This window comes from Camelus bactrianus, chromosome 16 (assembly GCF_048773025.1).
Source record: "Camelus bactrianus isolate YW-2024 breed Bactrian camel chromosome 16, ASM4877302v1, whole genome shotgun sequence".
Classification (NCBI taxonomy): Eukaryota; Metazoa; Chordata; class Mammalia; order Artiodactyla; family Camelidae; genus Camelus; species Camelus bactrianus.
The window spans coordinates 32,353,625-32,379,503 of NC_133554.1; the positions used below are offsets into that span (position 1 = coordinate 32,353,625).

Consider the following 25,879-nt stretch of genomic DNA (forward strand, 5'->3'; position numbering starts at 1 on the left):
ACATGGAGCGCGGTGCCGCCGCGGAGAGGTCCGGCCCGAATATCCCTCCGCCTTCCTCCCTCCCTCTCTCTCCCTCCCTGCGAGCCGCCGTTCACTTACCGCCTCCCTTCCTTCTTGCTCCCTCCGCCACCCGAGCACCAGCCGCGCTCTGAGCTGCCCCTGGGGTCCCTCCCCCGCCGTCAGAGAAGCAGCTGCCGCCGCCCGCCAGCAGCAAATTAGGAGGCAGGAAGGAAGGAAAGGAGGAAGGAGGCGAGCTGGAGCGACTACTAAGAGGGAGCCGGTGAATGGGCTTGTGGTGACCCCCGCCCCCCACCCCACCCTCCCTTCCCACCCGACCCCCCAACCCCCATCCCCAGTTAGAACCGCCGCCCGAGAGGCCGGACCGTCGTCTTAAGGAGGAGTCTCCGCCACCACCTCCGCCATGGAGCTGATCACCATCCTCGAGAAGACCGTGTCTCCCGGTAGGGCGCGGGGGCCGGGGGGTCGGGCTGAGGTGATTGGGTAGGGGGAGGGGAAGCCCTGGCCCCTCTGACCCTGTCCCCTTTCCCACTTTCCTTCCCCCCAGATCGGCTGGAACTGGAAGCGGCGCAGAAGTTCCTGGAGCGTGCAGCCGTGGAGAACCTGGTGCGTGCCACCCCGCCGTCCCCCATCCTGTCGTCTCCCATCCTCTGCGTGCGGGCCTTCCCGCCCTCCCGGAGGCCCAGGCCTCGGGAACCCACCCCGCCCCATCCCGTCCCCCTCCCCCCCGGTCCAACCTAACCCCGCCGTCGGGAAGCCGGTGGGTGTGTCCCGCCCCAGGCCCCGGCAGCTGGCCAATGGCGCGGCGCGCCGGGGTGACTGCCGCCCAATCGCTGAGCGGCCTGAGGGCGGCGGTGCAGCAGGAGGGAGAAAGAGGGAGGGAAGGGAAGTTAGGTTGCGCGGCGCTGCGTGTTCAGCAAGGGTGGGGGTGGGGGAGCCGGGCCTAGGGGCCATGTGGAAGCTCCGAGCCCCGCTGCACGCCCTGTTCGGACCGGGGCCGGCTTCTCCTTCCTGTCCCTTGGCCCTTGTGATTCTCTGCACCTACTTCCCAGAGCTCTACCCTTTCCAATCTCCGTTGATCTGTGCTCATGGCCAGGCCTGCACCCGAATACCTCTTAACCCATTCCGGCAGTATTTCTTCTTTTCTTGATTGGTTATTCCTCTCCCGGGCCCCCCCCCCCCCGGATGAGTGAGACTTAATCTGCACCCAGATAACTGGCTGAGGCTCATCCTTGAGATCAGGCCTGTTTCCGTAGGAAATCAGAGGAAAGTTCCTCGTTTTACATATTTTCAAATTAAGGGGTACAGAGAAAATGAATACTCAGTCCACTAGAGACTGGACCTCTGTATAAAATTGTGAGATTAATTGGTTGAAACAACCTATGTGCCAGTAATGTTTCCCCTTGGATTCCCTCCAGTTGGGGGGTGGGGAGCAGAGAGAAGAGTGGATGATACTAGACATCTTTTTTAAAGGTAATCGCTCTAAATAACACTGTAACCAAATGTATTCCTTAGTTTATCTAGGCAAAATAATGTAAACCAAAAAAAGTGACAGGACATATTTTCATTCATACAAACTGCCTTTTGAATGGTTTTGGTTGAGGAGTTGTTTGTTTTTTGTCCTTACATGTGCTAGTTTTTACTACTAATCTTTTTATCCTTGACTTTCTGTAGAAAAGATTTTTATCCACTAGTGTAGACTGATAATTTTTACATTTGATGTATATTCCTATTTCTGCTTTTTTGCTATTTACAAGAAGCCTTTTATCTTCTAACATTTGATCTTATTCCTAACATTCCAAACATTCTTTAGTGGTACATAATTAATAAAATTTTTAAGAATTATCTGCTGCTGTGATTGCGGAATTCGTTAGTGGTAAGAAACTATTTGCTTTTGGTTTTTCCCGTTAACTTTTCCATTGGAGAGAGCTTTTTGTGGGGAAGAGGAATGTGTGTTAAAATTTTTAAACAAAAGGAGTAGTTTTGGGGGTCTATACAGTACAAAAGATTGAGTATGCTTTTCAAGAATTCACTGTTTAGTGGACAACTCAAGACCAAAATGAGTAAGAACTTTTAGTATGTTAACTGTTAAACATAAAGTCAGTTTCCTTGACATTTTTATCTTTTTAACTTCCCCCAATTTCTAAATATTTGTTACCACTTTTTCCTTATAAACCTGCTTTTTTTCATTGTTCCCCTCTTGCTGGACACATAAAAGTAAAATAGAGGACTAGGCTCCTAGGTTTGTGTTTTAGGTTTAGAAGTATTTCCCTCTCTTAAACAAGATTACTTGCTTCCATGAGATCATGAGCAACCCTGAGTATCATTCTTTTTGGACTAAAATTTTTTTTTCATTTAGAAAAACAATTTTACTTTCTACCTTCTCATAACATATTCATTTAACAAAATTTTCCGAGTACCTGGTACTATTCTAGGTATGGCAGAAGAATCTGACTACCAGATTGTCAAACTTGCTGTAATCCTGGGGGATCTACTATGAAAATTTAAACACTAAGAATGATGTTGATAGGAAAACCTGTAACTCCTTGTTAAATGCTTAGGCTGTGTGAGAAGATGGATGACTTCCTTATGTACCAAGTAACATTTTTATAGGAGTCTTGAAGTAGATGTTTTGGTGTTTTTCTGAGACGTAATGATATGTCCTGAAAATGTTAGGCTTTCGCCAGTGTTTTGATGCTGTCCTCTATTGGTAAAATTCCTAAGAGGTATTTGCATTCACAAATGTTATCTTCTCTTAACAGCCCACTTTCCTTGTGGAACTGTCCAGAGTGCTGGCAAATCCAGGAAACAGTCAGGTTGCCAGAGTTGCAGCTGGCCTACAAATCAAGAACTCTTTAACATCTAAAGATCCAGATATCAAGGCTCAGTATCAACAGAGGTGGCTTGCTATTGATGCTAATGCTCGACGGGAAGTCAAGAATTATGTAAGTCACTTGCATCTCCTTTTGGTCATACTAGCCTAGGAAATGTCAGTTCTTTTGTCATTTACGTGGGATAGGGCTGACAGTGTAAGTTTAGATTTCTGGAATCTAAACTTTACTTGAAGATAAAAATTGTATTTGATTTAAATCTTCTTTCTCAAACTGTCTTTTCTCAAGTGATTCTTTCATAGTTAACTAGCACCTAGCTCTTGTTGAACTTCTTTTGTAGGTAATTCTCGTTGTTTGGTGATTTAGGCATGGCATCATGTGGAGTCAGAAGGGGAATTAAATGATCTTGTGGGCCTTTCAAGCCCAAAGAGTTTGTGAAATAAGATTATGACATTAATCATGCTTTTATCTACTTAGCAAATTAAAAGAAACTTTTTAAGAAACTTTTGGCTTTTTATCAAAGTGTTTAAATGATGAGCTGGAGGGTGGGAATAGCTCAGTGGTAGAGTGCATGCTTAGCATGCACAAGGTCCTGGGTTCAATCCCCAGTGCCTCCACTGAAAAAAAAATAAACAGACACAATTGTCTTTGTTTAAAAAAAAGAAGAGTAAGCTGATGGGTGGAGTTTTTGTTTGTTTGGGGGGTTTTCGTTTGTTTATTTGTTTTGAGGAAAATTGAATGTCCCTGTTGCTCTGCATTATGGAGTTCTTGTAACTTTCTTGTTGAATTAGAAATCCATTAATTCTCACTCCAGCAAAGGAATCAGAATATATGGACAGATACACTTTAAAAAAAAAAGGTTTTTTTAGTGCCCTGTCTTACGTAGATAAGGCATAAAGGGTAGTAAGTCAAACATCTGTGCAGTCATCAGTTGGTCCTTGATATTTGAGGGGAAACCAATGAGGGGATTTCCACGTGTGTATTTGTGTTGGTCATGGTTGTGCATATCATACTTGCTATTTCCTGGTTCTGGGTGTCAGCATTAGGTAAATTAGTGCCCCTTATGACAGTACCTTCTCTTTCTAATTATGAACCTCTTTCCCTCTCCAGTCTTGCATGAAGGGACTCATGACAGAAAACTAGGTTATAAAAGCCAACTTATTTTGAATCTTCTTTGGAATATGTAGAGCTATTTCCATCCGCGTTGGGTCTGCTTATGTAATAACATTTTAATCCTCACCCCAGTAATTTGATATAATTGAAGTTTATTCCGTCAGTCACTGGAAATCTTGATACTTATGGAACCCATTCAATTTCTCATTTTCTTTAAAGTACACAATAGTAAATGAGAGAAGACATGATTGGAACTATCATTGACTTTTTTTTAGGCCACACCAAAATTTTTTTTTTCAATTTGAGTAAGGATTTATATAGGCATTATTGAACTTTTGTGCATGAAAAAAAAATTAGTCATTATCTTGGATTTTTTCCCCCTTCGTAGCACATCTGGTAATACTTTCTCAGTGCTGGTGGTTATTTCTTTTTAGTACTCAGGAGTTTATAGTCTCTAAATCACCTCAAGTAATATTAATTAAGGGTCTTCTAGAAGCAATTTAAAGGAGAAAAGAATGGGATTCAGTATGCTCCACATATGTACTAGGAGATGGTTCAGTATAGTATGAAGATACTCTGGACTGGAACTCTTAGTTGGACTTGAATTAATACCTGTTCATCCCCTGCCCTTTTGGACAGTTCATCTCATCTCTGCTCCCCGCCACCCTCCCCAAACGTTTTTGACATACAGTTGTTGTTAAAGGCCAGTCTAGCTCTGATGGCCCTAAGGAGCAAGACCTCCATTTAGGATCAGTCAGAACTGTTACTGGGTAGAGCTGTTGGGAGTGTGGTGGGCAGGGATGATGATACACTGTATAAGGGGGAAAGATGGGGAGTTCATTATTATTAGCTACAAAGCAGGATACTGAGTGACCTGACTCAGTCAGCAGAGCTGGCCTGAATATCTGGCAGCTACTCTTTGTCCTGTGTTCATGCCAGGAACAGTTAACTGACTTTTGAGTGGACTGGTGATTCTTAGTGAGTTCACTGACTGAATTAGCTGATGATGGTAATGATTAACCTTGGGTCATTTGTGGTTTCATCCTTTATTTGTACCTGTGCCTTTACTACCTATTTGTGTTGAACGTTGAGGTGAGGCATCTGACTTTAGAGAATTCCATTTGGAAGTAGGGGGTGGTTGGTTTTGTTTCTCAGCTCTGAGGCAGTGTTGATTGTGCTCATGTTGGTACTGAGGCTGGCTTTTTTTCTGAAAGTTGGCCTACACTGTATATACCTTTTTCTACTTTTCTGTATTAACAGAAAATTCAGAAACTGATATAAGAGGTGTGCTGGTAGGTAAAATGTGTTCAAATTATATTAGAAATTGATTTATTTTGTCTTTTTGTGTATGTACCTGCATACAGGTTTTGCAGACTTTGGGCACAGAAACTTACCGGCCTAGTTCTGCCTCACAGTGTGTGGCTGGTATTGCTTGTGCAGAGATCCCAGTGAACCAGTGGCCGGAACTCATTCCTCAGCTGGTGGCCAATGTCACAAACCCCAACAGCACAGAGCACATGAAAGAGTCAACATTGGAGGCTATTGGTTACATTTGCCAAGATATAGTAAGTGCTGTATCTAACTTCTATACTTCTGATTCCCTCTAGTTGTAACATGCATGTTATTAGGGTTATTCTTTATCACCATGAAGAAAACCAAGCTACTACAAAGTGTTTTGAAATATGACTGCTTTGTTAATTTAGACTTCAATACTTGGATAGTTAATTTATCCTCATATTGCTAATCGTACCTTAAAGGAAAGAGATTTGAGGGTCACAACTCAAGATGGAAATCCCTGTTGGAAGAGGCATAGATATTCTCTCCTCTCCTAGAGCATCCTCTACCTGGTCCCTTTCTGAAGATCCTCAGTGTACCATGGATGCTGTATTGTTTTCTCAATGACTATTTTCCTGAAACAGTTTGCCAGCTTTTGCTGTAGTTGGTTTAGCCACTGGAGCCACAACACAGTATGTTGAATGCAGCCCTTCTAAGACTGTTGCTGCTGCTGAGGTTTCCACTCTTGGTGTCTCTTTTGATACACAGATTTGATGAAGCAAAAGAAGTCCACAGCATTTGACCTGAACTTAGACTCCATAGATGTGCCCAGGTGTTGATCCTTGGTCCTCAGAGGGTTCTGAAACTTTACCTCACTTGGTACAGATGGCCTTGAAAAAACAGCAGACTGCCATCTCCATTTGCACAGAAAGGGCAGCGGGGTGTGGGGGAAGCCAGCGTTAACTCATGCCCAAATTCATGCTAAGAAGTCAGAGATGAAGTTGATGAGTTTAACTTGTTTCAGTTGAATTTTGAACTACCAGACCCTGGGATATTTTGCAGGTGGTTTGTCCCTAAATGGAAATGTGTGGGAAAGGACTGAAGTCATAATACTCTCGAGTGGATTTTACAGTTAAAAGGATTGCTGATTAGTCATGAGTTCAATTATTATATTCACTGCACTTCTCTGCTTATTTCAGGACCCAGAGCAGCTACAGGATAAATCCAATGAGATTCTGACTGCCATAATCCAGGGGATGAGGAAAGAAGAGCCTAGTAACAATGTGAAGCTGGCGGCTACTAATGCACTCCTGAACTCACTGGAGTTCACCAAAGCAAACTTTGACAAAGAGGTGAGTGTCTTTTGATTAAAAGGTGTAGGTTCAGAGAGTGAGGTGTGAGAGTTAAATGAAAGTGTTGTTAAGTTGATGATTTAGAAAGTACCATCTTGTTTCCATTCTAGGTAAGAGTTGTATTATGTGAAACATGGCCATGGAGTAGGTGTTTGCCATTTCTCATCAGGCTTTTGGGAGTAATGTGGTCTAAAATGTCTCTAGACTTAGGTTTTCCCTTTTGCAGTCCAAAGTGTGAGTATGCTTTGGGTTTTTTGTTTTTTTTTTTAATTAAGGAAATTGGGCTGTTTCATACTTTCTTAGGAAGGTGCTTTTGAAAATGTATAAACTAAGTTTATTTTGCCTGAAAGTACTTCCTCCATTACTTATTTTTAGTTGTGTTAAAATGTACAATAACATAAAGTTTACCATCTTAACCATTTTGAAACATACACTTAAGTATATGCACATTATTGTGCAACCAGTCTCGAACTTTTTTCATCTTGCAAAACTGAAACCATATCGTTGACTCCACATTTCCCCTTCCCAGACCCTGCCAGCCACCTTTCTACTTTCTGTTTCTGAATTTGTTTACTGTAGATACTTTATATAAATAAAATCATACAGTAACAAATTTGTCTTCTTGTGACTGACGTATTTTACTTAGCATAATGTCTTGGGTTCATGAATGTCACAGCATGTATCAGAATTTCCTTTTTAAGGTTGAATAATATTCCACAGCAAGTGTATACCACATTTTGTTACCTATTTGTTTGTCAGTGGGCATTTGGGTTGCTTCCTTCTATCTTCTGACTATATATCTTTGAGAACTTGTTTTTAGTTCTTTTGGATATATATCCAGAAGTGGAACTGCTGGATGTTGTGATCTGAAAGCATTTTTGTGTATGTTTGTTGACACTTTAGTTGGGGTTTTTTCCATTTCTTGGCATTAGAGTGAACAAAGTAGAGAGATCTAAGAAACCAAAGAAAACTGCAATTCTAATTGGTTAGAAAATTTCCTTTTAGATTTCAGAAGACTTAGGATGGTAGCAAATAAAGTTCATTACTCTCCTGTATCTTACCACATTTGATGTGGGTTTGTTTGAATTCTCTCAAATTTTAAATACAAGGAAATGGACTTTCCTAATGCAGGGATTTTTGTTGTTGTTGTTTTCACCACCTTTATTTAAACTCTGTGACCTACATTTTCCTATATACTTCCTCCCTGAAGTCTTGTCAGTGAAGGTCGCTTTGGGGATTAAAAGATTAGGGACCTCCTTACAGGGCAGGCTGTATGGTAGACACTGGGGGCACATTCTCCATAGCCTCATAGTGCCATCACTGTGTCAAGGAAAACCCACTTGATTAGTCCCGGGTTGTGTAGGTCCCTGAGGGAGTGGGAAGTTTTCATTGAAAGGATAGTCTAGTATTCTTCATGTATTGTTTATATTCTTATAATTCTCTTTATTCTTCCTGCAGTCCGAAAGGCACTTTATTATGCAGGTGGTCTGTGAAGCCACACAGTGTCCAGATACAAGGGTAAGTGTGAGGTCATGTGAAAACTCAGTCTCCTATCTTTTGTAGGAAATGCTAACTCTAGCATATTGTGTGACTTCAGAAGTAAGGTTTGACTAATACTGTTGCTAATAAGAATTTTTCTTCAATGTATTGGAGAAGAAGGAAGACTAATACTTGGAACGTTAATACAGTGGAAGTTGCCATGTTCTTTAAAAAAAAGTTTAAGGGAGAAATAGTTTTTGATCAGCCTTGCTGTTTAATTGCTGTAGATTTTTCAAGTGATTTTTTTCCATTGTAGCCATTGACATAGCTTTACTATTCAGTAACCTAAACTTTGACCCATGAAGCAGGTGGGAGTAACATCCAGTCTGAGGGGCATTAGTGAGTTTAGTCCTGCTAGGCATTCCACAGACACCTTTAAAGTAAAAAAGGAAAGGAAAAACAAATAGGAAGGGGCAGTGAAAAAACTGAGGAAAGAGAGAAGAGATTGATTTGGGGGGAATAATTTTATCCAAATGACCCATGTGAGTGAAGTAGTTACTTACCTTTGTCAGATTACATTGTTATTAAACTAAATGGTAAACTATTTAATCTGTTTGCAAAAGGTACGAGTGGCTGCCTTACAGAATCTGGTGAAGATAATGTCCTTGTATTATCAGTACATGGAGACATATATGGGTCCTGCTCTTTTTGCAGTAAGTTTTTCTATTTTATGTATTTGAACATGTAGCTAATTGGCCAAGCCCATTATTCTCAGTTGCTGTTCTGTCAGTTCTGTACTTTACTTAATATTGTGAAATCAAGGAAATTCCTTGAGTCTGAGTATTAGATTTAAGTTCATCAGCAGTGCGCCAAGAAAACTTGTGCTACCTTTGTGCTGATAAAAAGACTGTATTTTAAAAATCTGTTTCCTGTTCCTACCTTTCATTTCAGACCTAGCTTTCATAAAACTATGTTTTTGAAACTTGAGTATCGGAGGGGTGGAACTTGAACCAACACTTACTTGGGGCCTGGGGTGTCATGTTTTCTTTCTTAAGATCACAATTGAAGCAATGAAAAGTGACATTGATGAGGTGGCCCTGCAGGGGATAGAATTCTGGTCCAATGTCTGTGATGAGGAAATGGATTTGGCCATTGAGGCTTCAGAGGTGAGCCTGGGAGAGCTGTTCTTCTAATGGGGCTTTGGGACTTATCTCTTTTGTGTTTATTATTATCCTCCTTTGGGGAATCTTTATTCTGACTGGCCTTACAGGATATCTCCATTTGTAGAGATTTTGATTTTTCTGCTAGCCAAAGCCCCTCACGAGGGAGACAGATCAGTAATGAGACATCTCCTGTTTTTACCAGTCAGGGAGGATTTGTTGTAAATATTAGTACTGTGAACACAAGGGGGCAGCAGGCAGTTAGTTTAACGAGGTGACATCTGATGCTGATTTATTTCCTTTTGGAAGTCCTAATGCAGGCATGGAATGTATAACTGATAGCTTACTAACGCTAGTGAAGGAATTAGGTATGGAGAAATGAGTTAGTTCTGCACTTGCAAATTCTAATTCAAGTTTTGTTTCCCAGCTTGATTGCCTTATGTTTTTCAAAAAAACACAGTTTTATTTTTGGCATCCTTATGTAAACTTAGTACATCTCTTCATCCAAAGGTCACTTAGATGACATGTGCTTGTGAATTCAGCTTGTGAAAAAAGAGTGTAATTCTTTAGGTTGCCTTGGTCCTTTAAGGAAGATTATAGGTACAGCCTAAAAGAATCTCATTGAAGTAGCCAAAATAAGAGCACCTTCAAAGCTCACTCACAGTGCATGTTACCCTTTACTGCATATATTTCTGTACAGACCATGGGCAGTGCTGAATGTATGCCTTTGGTATCCACGTTTGCTGCCGTGCAGAATTTGCTTTATGTTTCTCTTCAGGCAGCAGAACAAGGACGGCCCCCTGAGCACACCAGCAAGTTTTATGCCAAGGGAGCACTGCAATACCTGGTTCCAATCCTCACACAGACACTAACTAAACAGGTAAGTTATCTTCCAGATCATGTCAGGTAAGCTATGAAATCTTGTTCAGGGTTGGTTTGCTGTGAACAGTTGCCATGAAGGAACTCAGCAGCTATTTAGCTAGTTAATATTCTGAATTTTCATCTATAAATGAATCAGGAAGAGCTGAGATGGATCTGTAAGATCCTCTAGGCTCTGAATAGTTCGTGACAAAATTAACAAGACTTCATGAAGATGTGGGTTTAATGAGTAAATATAGAAATTGTTTTATAAGAAGTGTATCTTGGCTGCCATTGTTCCCTTTTGACTTTATGTATCACAGTTTTTCTTGGTGTGATGTCTGGAAAGATTCTTTCTGTCACCTCATCTCTGGTGCATGTGAAATATTACCAAAGAGCTGGCAGTGCTCTGAGGAAACAATGCTGTAACTTAGAGCACTGCAGAATTTCTTTGTACACAGGAATGTAATTTGTTTTTAGGGGAGTACATGACTCTTTCAATATAGTAATCAAAAGATAAGTAGAGGTGTATTTACTTTGAAATGGACTAGGTGTTCTCTTAAGTTTTCATCTCATCTTTCAGTTTCACAGTTGCTGTTTTTTGCCTTTTGACCCTTAGTATTTTCTCTTTTGTATATTTTTGTTATGCTTTCCTCATTTGAAAACAAATTATTCTTTAGGTATGTAATTTTCTAAATCTGCGTAGGCAACCTGCCTTAAATTACTCTGGTGTGAATGGCCACAATAATGAGAATATACTTTGAATTCTAGTTTCATGTGAGATCTCAATGGAATCTTTCTTTTTGTTTGACTTTTTATTAAAATACAGTAATTACTAGCACACCAGGAAACACCCTCCCTCTCATGTCTTGTTACTGGTCATTAACTCCTCCCTCACTTTTGACTCCATAGATTAATTTTGACTGACGTTGAACTTTATATAAACTGGAATCATATAGCGTATAGTCTTTGTGCTGCTTTTATTCTGTGTTCGAGATTCATCCTTACTGTGTGTAGTTGAATTTGTTCATCTCATTGTATAGTACTAATAAGGATCGTCCTTCCATCTGCATCTTTTTTAACAAAGGCTGTGCTGGGATGTATCTTTGTGGAAGAGATTAAGATATAAAGGTTTTATATTTTATTTACTTCCCCAAAGCTTAAGTTGTAATGATACTTGGGAGTAGTCAAAAGGACCTTTTGAGTTACAGTGATTCTTTGAAAACTTAACTATTGCCACATTCTTTTACCAGGATGAAAATGATGATGATGATGACTGGAACCCCTGCAAAGCAGCAGGGGTATGCCTCATGCTTCTGGCCACCTGCTGTGAAGATGACATTGTCCCACACGTCCTCCCCTTCATTAAAGAACACATCAAGAACCCTGATTGGCGGTACCGGGATGCGGCTGTGCTGGCTTTCGGCTCTATCTTGGAAGGACCAGAGCCCAATCAGCTCAAACCACTAGTTATACAGGTGAAGCTGAGGGAATTTGGGGGTGGAAAGTGGGATATTTATTGTTTATGTAAACTTCGCTTGAAAGTATGCCTTTATTTTAAAAACAAAGTTGAAAATAGTCATCCACAAAGGTTACTTTAGCTGTTTGCTGTCAATGAAGTATAAAATAGATCTTTATAAACTTTTTTAAAAATTACAAAAATCATATGACTTGATTTTATTTTATTTTTCTTTTAAATTTTTTAGGGGGAAGGTAATTAGGTTTGCTTATTTATTTAATTTTTAGAGGAGGTACTGGGGATTGAACCCAGGGCCTCATGCACACTAAGCATGCACTCTACCATTTGAGCTACACCCTCCCCCCCTAAAAATCATATGACTTGAAAAATTCAGAAAAGGCCAAAAAGAAAAAGGCACCTTTATCCCACTGACCAGGGATAACATTCATAACTTTTGGTATTTATCCTTGAAGATTTTTTTCTGTGTGCGTGTATGTGCAACAGGATGGTGATCTTACTGTGCAAATAGTCTTATGACTTGTTTTTTCACTAAATACTATATCATAAACATTTCCCTTGAGTTTTTAATGATGTGATTATTCTGTCCTTAGAACAAATTGACATTTATGTAATGAAAAGTCTTATGGAAGTGTTGTATTAATTTTGCTATTATAAGTAATACAAGAGTGCATTATAATTGAGTTTAGTGCATATAGAACTCAGCCTTTCAAGAATAGCCAAATGTTGTCACAGCTGCATCGTGGGATCTCTGCCTGAGTAATTCAGTAAAGATTGCTGGAAGTATTCATATCGAACTCTTAATAAAACTCTGTACTGAGGTTGGTGAAGAGAGGAGGACTTTTTCACTTTTCACTTCACTTAATTTTATTATATTGTTGGATATTTGATAAGCATGTCTTATAAAATGACAAACCATCAGTATTTCCTCTTTTGAGGTATCAGTCAATGGGAACTTTAATCTTTGCTTTACTTTGCTAATAACTGTTGTATTTTCAGGCTATGCCCACCTTAGTAGAATTAATGAAAGACCCCAGTGTAGTTGTTCGAGATACAACTGCGTGGACTGTGGGCAGAATCTGTGAACTGCTCCCTGAAGCTGCCATCAATGATGTCTACTTGACTCCCCTGCTGCAGTGTCTGATTGAGGGCCTCAGTGCTGAACCCAGAGTGGCTTCAAATGTGTGCTGGGTGAGGCATTTTCTTCCTAGTGAGATGAGGAGCTTGGCCAAGCCATTGGCAAGGAAGTAGGAGGTGTGGGAGAGAAATGGGTCTACCTCACTTGAAGGCTTTTTCTGAATAGCATCTCCTTTGTAATTTCTTCAATTAAAATGTGGGAGAGATGTGAGCTGCATGACCCAGTGGGAGCTGTTGACTCATGGTGACTGGTTCCTGAACCATTTAGAACAGTCATGCTAACCCAGTGGGAAAACTATCTGGACTTGTTTTTTCTTTTTTTCTGAAGTTGCTTGGGGACAAGAAATTTTGATTAAGGTAGAGAGTTGCTGGCTACAAAAAGTATCATTGCTGAGAAGGGGGCAAGAGGGAAGGAAGGTAGGCGGCCCAAGTGCTGCGTCAGTATAGGCTGAATGTAGTTCATTAGGTACCTTTGGGGGTGTGAGGGAGGAAGTTCAAATAAGGAAGAAGGAGTGGGGTGAATGGAAAGAGAAGGAATGAAGTGACAGGCATTTGTGGTAGGTGAAAATACTCTGCTGCTTAGAGAGTTGTGAGCAGATTATTAGGCAGGAGAAACAGTATATATAAAAATACATACATGCCTACATTTATTTAATTTTAAGGATACCTGTAGATGTTTTGAGACGACCCTGATAGGAAAAACTGAGGATTCACTACCATTTTATTCTTAGATCAGTTGGAAAGGAGCACTGCCTGAGGTAACTTAAAGAAACATGAAGTAATCATGGACTAGGGTTCTTTTCAGAACTAATTAATATTAACTCTGTCTGGGTTTTTAAGGCTTTCTCCAGTCTGGCTGAAGCTGCTTACGAAGCTGCAGACGTAGCTGATGATCAGGAAGAACCAGCTACCTATTGCTTATCATCTTCTTTTGAACTCATAGTTCAGAAGCTCCTGGAGACCACAGACAGGTAACTGATACCACACAGAAATGAGTAGTATCTTTGGATTCAACTCCCTTTGCCCTCTGTGTGAGTGCTGTCTAACCAAATCACAGAAACATTACGGTAAGAGAAATTAAAAGAATCCTATCATAGATTGTTTAAATGAGAGAGAAAAGAAAGAAGTGAAACTTTGTCTACCTTAGAATGTACACTTTACAATTAAAGTCAGAAAATAACCTCATTTCTCTACTTACAGAGCGTAATCAATCTAGAGAGGTCCCTTCATTTTGTAGTGTCTGCAGTTAATGGGAATATTTGATTATGGTATAAGAGAAATATTAGCTCTCATAAATTTAGTTGCCACGTGAGATTATTAACCACCCTTTGTGATATTAGATGAAGAACTTGGAATTAAGTACAGTTGTTTTATAAATGAGCTTTGGAAATACGGTTTTAAGAGGTTATTAGTTGGGGACAACCTTTAATTATTTTGGTTTTGTGTAATCTGTACCTAAAGCCATGCTCAAAAGAAACCATTAGGAAGAGGGCTGGGTATAAATTCCTCCTTGCTTAACTAGTTCATTTCCATCTCTATTCAAGATTGTGTATAAAGGCAGCTCTTGCCGATATATGAAGAAAATTGAGGTAGTTTTTTCATAGCTATAAGTGTATCCTCTCCAGTTGTCCACATCGGTTCTTCAGCATTTAAAATTTTTTTTTTCCTGTATAATTTCCACCCATTTCTAAAAGGGCAGTTCTAAAGTTTAACCTGGAAACCATAATGAACATAATCATTGGCTCAGAGATTGAAAATTGGTTCCTGGCTGTATTGTGTTTGCCAGATGCAAATCAGGTTGGCAACTGTATATCTGTTTCTGGGTTATTTTCAGTGAGACAGTGTCTACTTTATAACAACTTCTGTCCTTTCTCAGTTAAGGCTGTAAGAATTTTACTGTGTTCCTTACAGACCTGATGGACACCAGAACAACCTGAGGAGTTCTGCATATGAATCTCTAATGGAAATTGTGAAAAACAGTGCCAAGGATTGTTATCCTGCAGTTCAGAAAACGACTCTGGTCATCATGGAACGACTGCAGCAGGTGCTGCAGATGGAGGTGAGACTGAGGGCATTCCTGGCCATTGGTGGGAAGGGTGTGAGTACTTCTAACACAGAGCTCTATTTTCAAGGCTGTTCTTTTTCTTTTCTTTTCTTTTCTCTTTTTTTTTTTTTTTTTTTTTTGGTGTTTACATATATATGTTCTCGGAAAGATACAAGACTTATACAAAAAAATGTTGCAACTTAAAATTGTATTGCTTGATACAGTTTACTCATACATATATTACACATGTATGTATACAGTAAACATGTATAAGTTTCTTACTTACTTTCTACATTAGCATCAATAAAGATTATTTAATAGTCCTTTCAAATCCAGCAAAAATGGAAGAACTGAGGGAGTTTAGAGCCCTTTCAGAAGGTGTTCATTCAGATTATGATCTTCTTTCCTTGTAGTCTCACATCCAGAGCACATCAGATAGGATCCAGTTCAACGACCTTCAGTCTTTACTTTGCGCAACTCTTCAGGTATGATGGTGCCTTATCGTTTAATAGCTCCAGGGAAGAGACTCATCTTGGGATGACAAGTTCATGTACACACAGAACTGTGAAGATGATGGTACAGATGTTGATGGTCTTAAGCTTTCTCAAAAGGTCTTGGTCCGATTGATTAAGAGAGTAATTTCCCATTTTCCATTCTTGTCTGTCCATAAAAGTTCCAATTTGTCTTTTGCACAATGTAGAGAAGGAAACTACTGCATTTGTGATGGTCCTCCCAGCTATGCAGCTGTTTTGTGTCGGTGACTTTTAGTCTTTGGTTTTTATTAGGTTGTCTGAGTGTAGCCCAGTCAGATTTAGTTCCTGGCTTTGGTTCACTTGGCTAACAATATAGCCTTGTGTTTTTACCATCATCTTTTGAAGCAATTGCTGTTGGATGCTTGATTATAATTTACATCATTTATAGTACCTGGTGTCCACAATAGATTTTTCAGAGGAGAGACTGGGAAAATTAAAGTAAATATTACTCCTCACTCGTGACTAGAGTCATCATATGGCTGAGGAGCAATTCCCTTTTTTACCCAAGAACAGGAAAATCTGGTAACTTGTCTATCAGTTAGATGGGTACTAGATTTTAGAACTGAGTGATGCAAACTAGGTTATCTTTTTTTGTTTAAAGTAAGAACTCTGGTATGACATGTCCTTTAAAGCTAACATAATTTAACTGCCATCCCAGAATGACTAGAATATGAAGGCTACTGATGGGGATTCGTCAGACATATATGAAATGCAGAGGAGATGACTTTCTGCACCATGGAAGATGATCTCGTGTCTATTCTGAATTGGGAAGTAGATGGGATATTCAGATGTATGTTTTGTTGCAGATGATTTGCATTGTCAAAGCTTTTGAGCAGAAAAAAGCCTTTTCAAAAAAAATTCTAGGGACTTATAGTTGATTGAAAAAAAAAAAAGAGGTATGGTATTCTAATTGGAGTGTTTGGAATCAACAGATTCTGAACTCTTATTCATTTCACAGAATGTTCTCCGGAAAGTGCAACATCAAGATGCTTTGCAGATTTCTGATGTGGTCATGGCCTCCCTGTTAAGGATGTTCCAAAGCACAGCTGGGTCTGGAGGAGTGCAAGAGGATGCCCTCATGGCAGTTAGCACACTGGTGGAAGGTCAGTGAGCTGATATTGGGCAGGGAATGTCTTTAGAATGCAAGAATATCAATGGCCATGAAGAATTTTTGACTGCAGAAAGCTTAGCCCTATCATCTCATTTGTTGGCATAGTGAGTCTGTTCAGAGTTGGATTGAACATAGTGTAAATTTGTGTATAACTGCCTTGCCACTCTCCTTGATGTGAATGGGGAACCAATTTGCAGCGCAGATTGGCAGCCCTTTTAGGAAGGGGGGTACTGTTATCTACCTCATATTCATCAGGTTCCTTTTTTCCCTAAAGTCTACTTGCTTTATTGAGGCTTGGCTCCTATAAAGGTTGGAGGAAGCAATGGTTTTCTTTTCTTTTCTGGCACTTGGTACCTTCTGGTTTGGATTGTAATACTTTGGATTCAGGTAGACACATTACAGTGCCTTGACATGGAATGTAATGAAACATTGAGTGAATTCTAGGAATAAATTGATTTCTGGTTATTACATGTCTGTTTATGCAAAATTGCTTTGGGGAAGCTGTATGTGACTTAAGACTCCTTGAAAGGCCATTAAAAGCATATTAAAGAGCACTTCAGAAACCCAGAATGCTTCAGTATTAGTCTGTGGGGTGTATTATTAAGGCCATTACCTGAGGACCAGACCCATTTCTAGCATAAAGAGCATATATCCAACTGGTCTGGCAACGTGATCATCCTGGCAGGGCACAGAAGTTGATTTTGGTTCCTGGAGTGGCTGATTGGGATATGAAACCCAGACAGCTGTTCTTGACTGCTTTGTTAAGTAAGTCCTTGATGGAATTGCCTGGAGACCCTGTTTTAAAGCTGGCTTCCAGAGAGGACATATTATAGTCAGACGAAGAGGTAGACAAGAGGCAATATTGCTAGCTCAGCCAATTCATATTAACCATGACATTCTTTGAGGGCCATACCACTTGGTAGTTTCAGCCAGAGTGAAATCCCACTCTGGAGATTTGGCAGTATCTCTAGGGTATGAGTTGGGCCCCTCCGGCAGTTGTGATTTTGGCTTATCTAAGGCAGTCATAATATCTTCGTGATAGAATCAGTAATTAATTCACTCTACCCAACCTCTTGAGTGGAGTGCGTGCATTTTTGGGAGGGAGAGCTAGGGTGGTTATTTTTGCTCACTTCTGTGATATCCAGTGGTGCTAATAGTTTGTTTCTTTACAGTGTTGGGTGGTGAATTCCTAAAGTATATGGAGGCCTTTAAACCCTTTCTGGGCATTGGATTGAAAAATTATGCTGAGTACCAGGTAGGCTGTGCTTTTCAAAATAATACATTTATATTCCCATTTATATCTTGTAGTCATTGTAGTACAAAAGTCAGGAAGGATCCTGTAGCCTAAGTAATTCTTCACTATGTTATCATCCCAAGGGTTGAGCTACTTTCTTTGTTGCCCTGACTGTCTGAGAAGCAGTCAGTGGAAAAACAGGGTATTAGATGCACCAGAGTAGCACCCTAAGAAGAGTTTTTTTGTTTTATTTTATTTTCAGTAAACCACCCTTCCACCACCATCCCTAGTGAATATTCTTTTCTGTCTTTTCTTACTAAGGATATTTTAGATAGTCCTAGTTCTCTTCCTGCCATTTTGGTTGTTAAAATGAACTAATCTCAGAGAGGAAGAGTCTTTTCTTCTGTGACACTAAATTCAAGTGGTAAAGGACCAGCAGCTAGGTAAAAATCATGCTTTACCCCTGCAGGGAGCCTTTTCTGCTTGAGAGATCATTTCTTTGATTCTCTGCAGGTTTGTTTGGCAGCTGTGGGCTTAGTTGGAGACTTATGCCGTGCCCTGCAATCTAACATCTTACCTTTCTGTGATGAGGTGATGCAGCTCCTACTGGAGAACTTGGGGGTGAGTGTCTATACACACAATCTAATTTACCAGTATTTGAAGAAATCATTAGTTGAAAAGATGGTTAAACATCGAGATCTGTGACAGGGACCTGTAAGTTCCAGAATGTTGGCTGTGAGCTTATGAAGGGAATTGTTCATTTTCACAAGATGATTCTAACCTAAAGATGTAGAGTTAATTAAAGGAATGCATGCTCGAAGCATGGAAGTTGAAGAGGGCAGGTTGGGGACCAGTAAAGTACAAAGGAAAAGTAAATACATAATCCTTCTATCTAAAGATAACTACTGCTAATTTTTGTGTATGTCCTTAAGGTCTACAAACTACTAAGCATATGAGTAGTTGCTTATTGTTAAAAATGCTTTTTGACTCTTTGTACAGAACTAATTTTGACTTATTAATTTGCTTTTCCCCCTTTTTCCTTATTAGAATGAAAATGTCCACAGGTCTGTGAAGCCGCAGATTCTGTCAGTGTTTGGTGACATTGCCCTTGCTATTGGTGGAGAGTTTAAAAAATACCTAGAAGTTGTATTGAATACACTTCAGCAGGCCTCCCAGGCCCAGGTGGACAAGGTAAGCTCAAAGCTGTCTTTTAAGTCCAGCCCTGATTAGAGGACAGGACTTTTGACAAACATACAACTAAAGGCAATCAATATGATGGAGGTTCTATTCTTTGTCTCTTATAGTCGGACTATGACATGGTGGATTATCTGAACGAGCTTCGGGAAGGCTGCTTGGAAGCCTATACTGGAATTGTCCAGGGATTGAAGGGAGACCAGGAGAACGTACACCGTTGAGTATACAACCCAGTTGACTTAGTCCAGTGTGCACTTAGCCAAATGGGCTGTGTGTTTCAGTAAACTAGCACCTGTGGCTTAAAAGAGGGGGGGAAGGAGGAATGGTGTCCTAATGAAGGGAGTAGCTTTGGGGGAGGATATAGACTTCATTATTTCTGCTCCCCACTTCCTCAGCTACCTTGTCTCACATTTTTTGAGCATTGCAAGGGATGGGATCTAGCAAGGCTGTTGGTGCTGGTTGCATCTGTACCAACCCTGAGTAAGCCAGTGCCGCCACGCCACTGCCCTCCCGCCCCCAACTAGTGTATCTGAATTAAATGATTGGGGGACCAGATTTCCTCTGTCACCTTATGTTTCTGTTACTGATTGGGGAAATGTTTGTACTTCACCCCTTTGGTAACAGGCTTAGAGGAAAGGTTTCATTTGTTCCTTCTTAGTATGTATGCTTGTAAGAAGAGGAATATCTGCCTCTTCTGTTGACTTGAAGAATGACATCTTAATCTGATGAAGAATAATTTGATATAACTACGTGGAACTAGTTCTCCAGCCTGAAGCCTGCCTGATGGGGATAAAGTATTTGGAAATTTTGAAACAGGATGTATTCCTGCCAACTGTGGGACAACTTCATCAGACCTTCTCTTTCTTTTATAGCGGATGTGATGCTGGTACAACCCAGAGTAGAATTTATTCTGTCTTTCATTGACCACATTGCTGGAGATGAGGATCATACAGATGGAGTAGTAGCTTGTGCTGCTGGACTGATAGGGTAGGTTATACCTTGCTTCCAATAGCTGAGTAGAACTTCTCATGGACAGTGAGAAGACATGTAAAGAATTTTGAGAGTGGCCTGGGTGGTAATTACCCACCTCTTTGGCACAGAAGGGATTTCTTTCTTTAATAGAACCCATGATATCCTATTTTGAGTTCTCAGATGAGAATTCATTCCAGACTTTAGCTCTAATCTCATTCGAGACCCTCCAGGTTTCTAATTTCTCCCCATCAAACTATGAAGAGAGCTCTCAGGGATTAGAAACAGCATCAGATCTATGTCCATCCCGTATTTCGATGTTGGTCAACAAATTGCCTGTTTAGCCAAGGTTCTCTACTGAGGGTCTCTGAGGCATCGTTAGAAGACAGAACATTGCTCTTGAGGAGCTTAAAGACGTGGATTCTAGTTCTCATTTTACCATGAATTAGCTGGGGAACCTTGGGTAAATCATTCTACTTCTTTATATTTCTTTTTCTTTTTTTTTTTTCCATCTGTTGAGGGTAGATGTTAGATTTACTTATCTTTAAAATCTCTTCCAGCTTTTAAAAAGTAGGTGAGTACTAAAAAACCTATAGCTATCTTAGCACTGGCTTGGAAGATTCAAAACATGATCTTGGTTTAGGGCCAGGAGCTCATTTTCAGGTGTGTTTATTTTGCACAGGGACTTGTGTACAGCATTTGGGAAGGATGTACTGAAATTAGTAGAAGCTAGGCCAATGATCCATGAACTGTTAACTGAAGGACGGAGATCGAAGACTAACAAAGCAAAAACCCTTGCTACATGGGCAACAAAAGAACTGAGGAAACTGAAGAACCAAGCTTGGTAAGAGCTTGTCTCCACTGCCCTCTTTCTTCTACTTTCTTGGGGAGGAGGTACATTGTCTTTAGACTGTTCTGACAAGGGCTTTCTTTTGGTGTTTTGTCTGGTATACTTCCCCGTGTAAGTGCTTCTGAGCCAGGCCTTTATTCCTCAGCCTTGTATTTGTGGAAGGGTCAGGCAACCAATCTTTGAGCCAAGTATTTGGCTCCTCATGGTGATGAAGAACAGAACTTACATAACTAGAATTCCCTGAAGTCCCCAAATCATTTTGGGCTCTTAATAAAATCATCGATAATGGTATTTTCCCATAATTCTCTTCCTGCTTTCCACTTCCTTCTTCATGTTCTTTTCTTTCTTTGCTGCAGTGCTTTTAGACATTGCCTTGCTCTACAGAAGATAGCCAGAGTCAGAGCTGTCTGGCCTCTGCTTTGAAATTTAATTTTAGTTTATTTTCCTGTTAACACACCCAGTTACCTTCTACCACTGATCTCAGTAAAACTGGCTGTTTTGAGTTTTATCTTTTTAGTTTCCCTCCCACCCTTCTGTAGGTGCTAATGAGAGCAAGTAGATGGCACATAGGAAAAGAAGAAAAATAATCAGCCCTTAAAAAGTTGACCACTTCAGTTCAGGCCTGTGAGCACTTAGTGTAGGAATCAGAGAGGTGTTTGGCTCTACTGGCTACATGGAATCTCAAAGATTGACCTTTTTTCCATCTGTTTTTAGATCTGTTACCATTGGGATGATAACCTGAGACCCCCACTGGAAATCTCCAATCTTTTGAAAAACCCGGAAGTGAGGAGTGTGCACGGATGCTGAATGTTTGGGAATGAGAGGATGAGTGAGTGAGGCTTGAAAACACACCACATTGAAAATCCTGCCACAGCAGCAGCTGCAGCGCCAACAGCACTGCTGTTAGTGAGCTAAGTAAGCACTGACTTCGTAGAAAACCATAACGTCGGCCATCTTGGAAAAGAGAAAAATGGTGGATTTACTTGCTTAAAAAAAGAAAGCTATCTCTTCCCAGGAGAGGCTAGAACTAGCTTTTCTGTCTTTTGGCCGGTGCAGAGTGGAATGTCTAGTTTGGTAGAGGAGGAGGGACTGGGTTCAGCTGTGGTGCTTTGTTGTAAAAGGCAGCCTGGCCTTTGCTACTGATGAGAAAGTTGGAGCCTGGGTCTCAAGCCCACCTTTGGTGTACCTTTACCACACGGTACTGTATGCGTGCCGGCTAGAAGGAGGGTGAGGGATTCCTTACAGTCTGAGAATGAATGTGTGTGAGTGAGGCGGTATCCACATTCTCAACTTCAAGTCATTGCAGTTTCTTTTTCCCAGAAAAAAAGGGGTTAGACATTGCATTTCATAAAACTAACTGAAGTTCTGTCTACTGATGCAGCACAAGAGTTGTAAGAAGAAAAAAAAAAGGAAAGACGCTCTTTAGGTTTTGTTTTTTGGGGTTTTTTTCTTTTTCTTTTTTTTTTTTTTTTCTTTTTTTTAATTCTAGGGAAAACACTGACGAATGGTCAGAGCTCCCATCCTGATCTTTTCATCAAGGCGCCTTTCCTCATAATATGGTTCAACTGTGAATGTAGAAGTGGGGGGGAGGGGGGAGAAAAAGAAAACTCTGGAGTTAGAGGATATAGAAAAAATAAAAATACAATTGTTACAAATAAAGAATGCAGACTTCAAAAACAAAGAAAGCCACAGCCCAAACAAACCAAAATTTTAAATGCTCAGAATTGGCAGCACAAAAGAAAAGTTCTCTCCTGACATGTATCGTGGCAGTCTGAACGCCCCCAGAAAATTGTGCCAAAGAGTTTAGGAAACAAACATACAATAAAAAGTAAACAGACACACAAACAACAAACTTCAGGTAACTATTTTGGATTGCAAACAAGGATAAATTTAATGTTTAAACAATCTGATAAAAATAACCATTTGGAAACTGCTTGGCCTTCTGTTCTCTTTTATTTGATTGATTACAATGCGGTAATGGTCTCTTGCTGCACCTCAAAACCAACTAATCAAATCAAAAAGAAAAGAATATGTATGTGTGTATATATATACATTTATATACACACATATATATATGCTAGAACTCTTGTGATGAAAATGGCACTTGAAAAAGGTTATATTTTTCCACTGAAGTTGAAGATTAATAAAATGGTGTCAAAACATTCCCCCAGTCACACGCTTTAATATATTTTTTTAAAGTGTGATGTGCTGTGATAACAATAAATCAGACTTAATTATTTTCCCTTTTACAAGGGAATAGGGCACTCTGAATTTTGGTTTTAGAATCTTTCAGCAATAAGGAGGGATGTTGGTGAGCTTTGTTCCCCTTTTGGTTTTGCAGTTACTAGGAGTTTGCTGGCATTTTGAATATGCTGCTTTCAAAAGCACCAAGGAAGATTTTAAATTGCTTCCTGGTATTTGGAGGTTTAAAAAACAAGACCTTAAATTCCCATTTTCATTTCCATTCTAGCAAAAAAAAATGGGCTTACATTTTTCTCCTTGCCAACTCCCTGTTCAAGCCTTCCATTCATAAATGGGATTGGCTCAGTTTTGCCCATCCATATGGCAGCATCTCTAATAGCTCTTGTACAGGGTATCAGATATTGTGCCTTTTGGTGCCAGGTTCAAAGTCAAGTGCCGATCTATGAACCAGTGTACAAAAAAAAAAAAAAAAAATCCAGGTGTTTGAAGGAAAGACGCTCCATTGTGAATAAAAAGCTCACACCAGCTCCTAAGCCCTGTGAAGAAACCCGGCCCTGTAATGCCTTGTGTTTAAATTTTGGTTGTTCATTGAGGGAGAGGTTGATACACGAACCATTCCTGATAGGGGTTGGACAGGGCTTACGGAGGGGGCAGGAATATTGGGGAGAAAAAAAATCTGATCATTCCTCAGTGCTACCCATTTCTGTCCTGTGTGGGCTGCTTAGCTAGACAGCAGGAGAATAAAGTACACCGAGAACCATAATGCAAACAAAACCTTCCGTGTGTTTTGTCATGTTTTGTTCCAGGGAAGCAGTTGACAAGTGCTGTTATTAATGCTTTCTCCCAGATCCATTCAGTGATGGAGAGGAGGAGAATGGGCTGGTTGGATTGTGGTCTTGGTGCCTCACAATTACTCTGCACTGGTTATGCATTTATTATCCTCCTCTTTTTCTAGTTACCTTTGACTAGTGGGTCTTTCCACTGGGTATTTGTCCTTAATCATTTGTACCACCTAAGGAAACCAGATGCAAAATGCATTCTGTCCACTCACTGGGCCTTCCTTTCCCTAGTCTTGGCACATTCCTTCAAGAATGTAGTTACCATCTGGGAAGATGTCAGTGCAAATGTGAAGAAAATCGGCATCGGACTAGGCTTTGGTTTGCCACAAGTGGCAGCTGCCTTTATCAGTTACACTTAATTTTGCTTTTCATTTTCCCAGTTCCCCTCAGTTCCCCTCTGAAATGGTGAGATTTTGGCTGTCAGAGGCAACTATAACATTGCCTTAGGGACTTGTGAAGGAGGGGAATTGCTCAGTGTAGTGTTTTCATTTTCAGAACCAAGTAATCTAGTCACTCATATTTAAGAAATGTGTTAGTCTGACTTTAAGAGAAATCCAGACTCCATCAGCTTTTGATAGCATCTTGGTTTCTGAAACAACTTCAGTTTGTAATTGGCATTCAGAATGCCCTTGGCATGCCAGTCTGTGATGGCAGTGAAAGACCTGTTCAAACACTTGAGCCCGACTTTATTAACCAAAACTGATACCACCACCTTTATCTTCTAAATAAAGTCCGCTTTATTTTTATTTTCAACATTTTGCCGCTTCATTTTTGGTTCCAGATGGTGTCACCTCCTTGTAGGTGAAGTGAGTGGCTTGAAAGAAGCTGGAGCGTGTGGTGATAGATGTGTGTGTGACTTGGGGAGACGAAGGACACATCTGTCTTAAAAATGGACTCTATGTAGTATAGTGAGAAATGAATGGAAAACAATTTCCTACAAATGAGGTAGTGAAAAAGGACTACATGGAGGCGGTTTCCTGTCCAGAGAGTGATTCTGAAACTGCTGGAGGTTGTCCTCTGTCTTGTGCATACTTTTCAGGCTAATGATCTGGTCTGTTTAATGGCTCATCCAAAGGTTGGCTTTTTACTTAGTTTGCAGCGTGTATTTAATTTCTACATCCACTTTTTTTTTCCCCTAGAAACTTGGAGAGGAAAGAACACTAACTTGGGATTTAAGAAACTGAGTCCTTTCCTTCACCCTGCTGTTTGTTAGTACAGTGACGCCTGCAGGCTACTTTATGAGAAATGCACTTTCTTAGTTTATGTTGGGCAAGTAAAATGAGGGCTGACCTTCATTTTCCTACCTTAGCCTCCATGTGGCCTTTCACCGTTTATGACTGCAAATCCCTGTCAGTAAGAAAGTTTTGATCATGCATACCCCCATGTGTTGATAAATTATATACCTGTACTTCTGTACCCATATATTGTGTAATCAAGACACAAAAATAGATATTAAAAAGTGACTATATGAAAAACAAATATAAATAGGAGTTCTAATATTTTATTTCTGTACCCAACTTTGGAGATTCCTGGGTCATACAGGGTAACTTGTAATTCTTACTAGACTGCATTAAATTTTGAGCGATGGCAACATTTCTCCATTGGGTATATACTTGGAGGAAAGAATGGAATCAATTCATTATCAAATGGTAAGGAGGAACTGCTCCTAAGAATTTTTTTTTTCTTTTTTTAACAGTTCTGTAGGTAATTCCCCATTCCCATATACCCCTCTACCCAACACACACTGAAAAAGAATACAGCACAAGGTTACAGTTCCACCTGGCCTCATCAAGGACTCCAGCTTGACCTGCCTGATGTGAAAAACAGTCAACACTGAGATTTTATGTTTGATTTCATCTTAATTCTCAGAACCACCTTGTCACTATTCCCATTTTACTGATGAGGAATGAGGGGCAGAAAGATTGATTTGCCAACTCAGGTCACATGGGAGCTTGAATTCAAACCAAGGTCTATTAGATTCCAAAATTCAAGCTTTACTCACATTTATCCTAGACAGCTGCTGTCAGTATCTTAGCGATACAAAGCAAGGGTCCGTGCTGTACATATTCATGATACACCACGCATTACCGGCCCTTTGTGGCACTGTCTAAAAGCATGTTTGTTGCTTACTTATTGCCAGTTTTCCCAACTATAATGAAGGCTCCCAAATTTGGTGACCTTGACTGTCTTATTTTCTATTGTA

At 40.2% G+C, this 25,879-nt stretch overlaps 1 protein-coding gene and 1 long non-coding RNA gene across 2 annotated transcripts in view; one reads left to right on the forward strand and one right to left on the reverse strand.

Moving 5' to 3' along the window:
* Nucleotides 1-230, reverse strand: part of LOC123618418 (uncharacterized) — a 110,034-nt gene extending 109,804 nt beyond the window's left edge. Inside the window, exon 1 of the long non-coding RNA XR_012499496.1 lies at nt 100-230. This is a non-coding gene — a long non-coding RNA (uncharacterized LOC123618418). The remainder of the gene's footprint in view (nt 1-99) is intronic.
* KPNB1 (karyopherin subunit beta 1) lies at nt 135-24,429 on the forward strand. The gene is made up of 22 exons (XM_074342955.1): nt 135-461; nt 566-624; nt 2,781-2,963; nt 5,327-5,527; nt 6,437-6,589; nt 8,048-8,107; nt 8,692-8,781; nt 9,124-9,234; nt 10,007-10,108; nt 11,340-11,564; nt 12,563-12,754; nt 13,541-13,671; nt 14,612-14,759; nt 15,158-15,229; nt 16,236-16,380; nt 17,561-17,643; nt 18,136-18,243; nt 18,670-18,813; nt 18,927-19,032; nt 19,689-19,803; nt 20,468-20,629; nt 21,350-24,429. Coding segments are annotated over exons 1-22 (2,631 nt in total). The 5' UTR covers nt 135-421; the 3' UTR covers nt 21,351-24,429.
* The last annotated feature ends 1,450 nt before the right edge of the window (nt 24,430-25,879 follow it).

Coding starts and splice junctions, on each gene's coding strand:
- KPNB1 (XM_074342955.1), top strand. CDS start 422: ATGGAGCTGATCACCATCCTCGAGAAGACCGTGTCTCCCG. Junction 2,964..5,326: donor GACGGGAAGTCAAGAATTAT/GTAAGTCACTTG, acceptor ACCTGCATACAG/GTTTTGCAGACTTTGGGCAC. Junction 11,565..12,562: donor TCAAACCACTAGTTATACAG/GTGAAGCTGAGG, acceptor TTGTATTTTCAG/GCTATGCCCACCTTAGTAGA.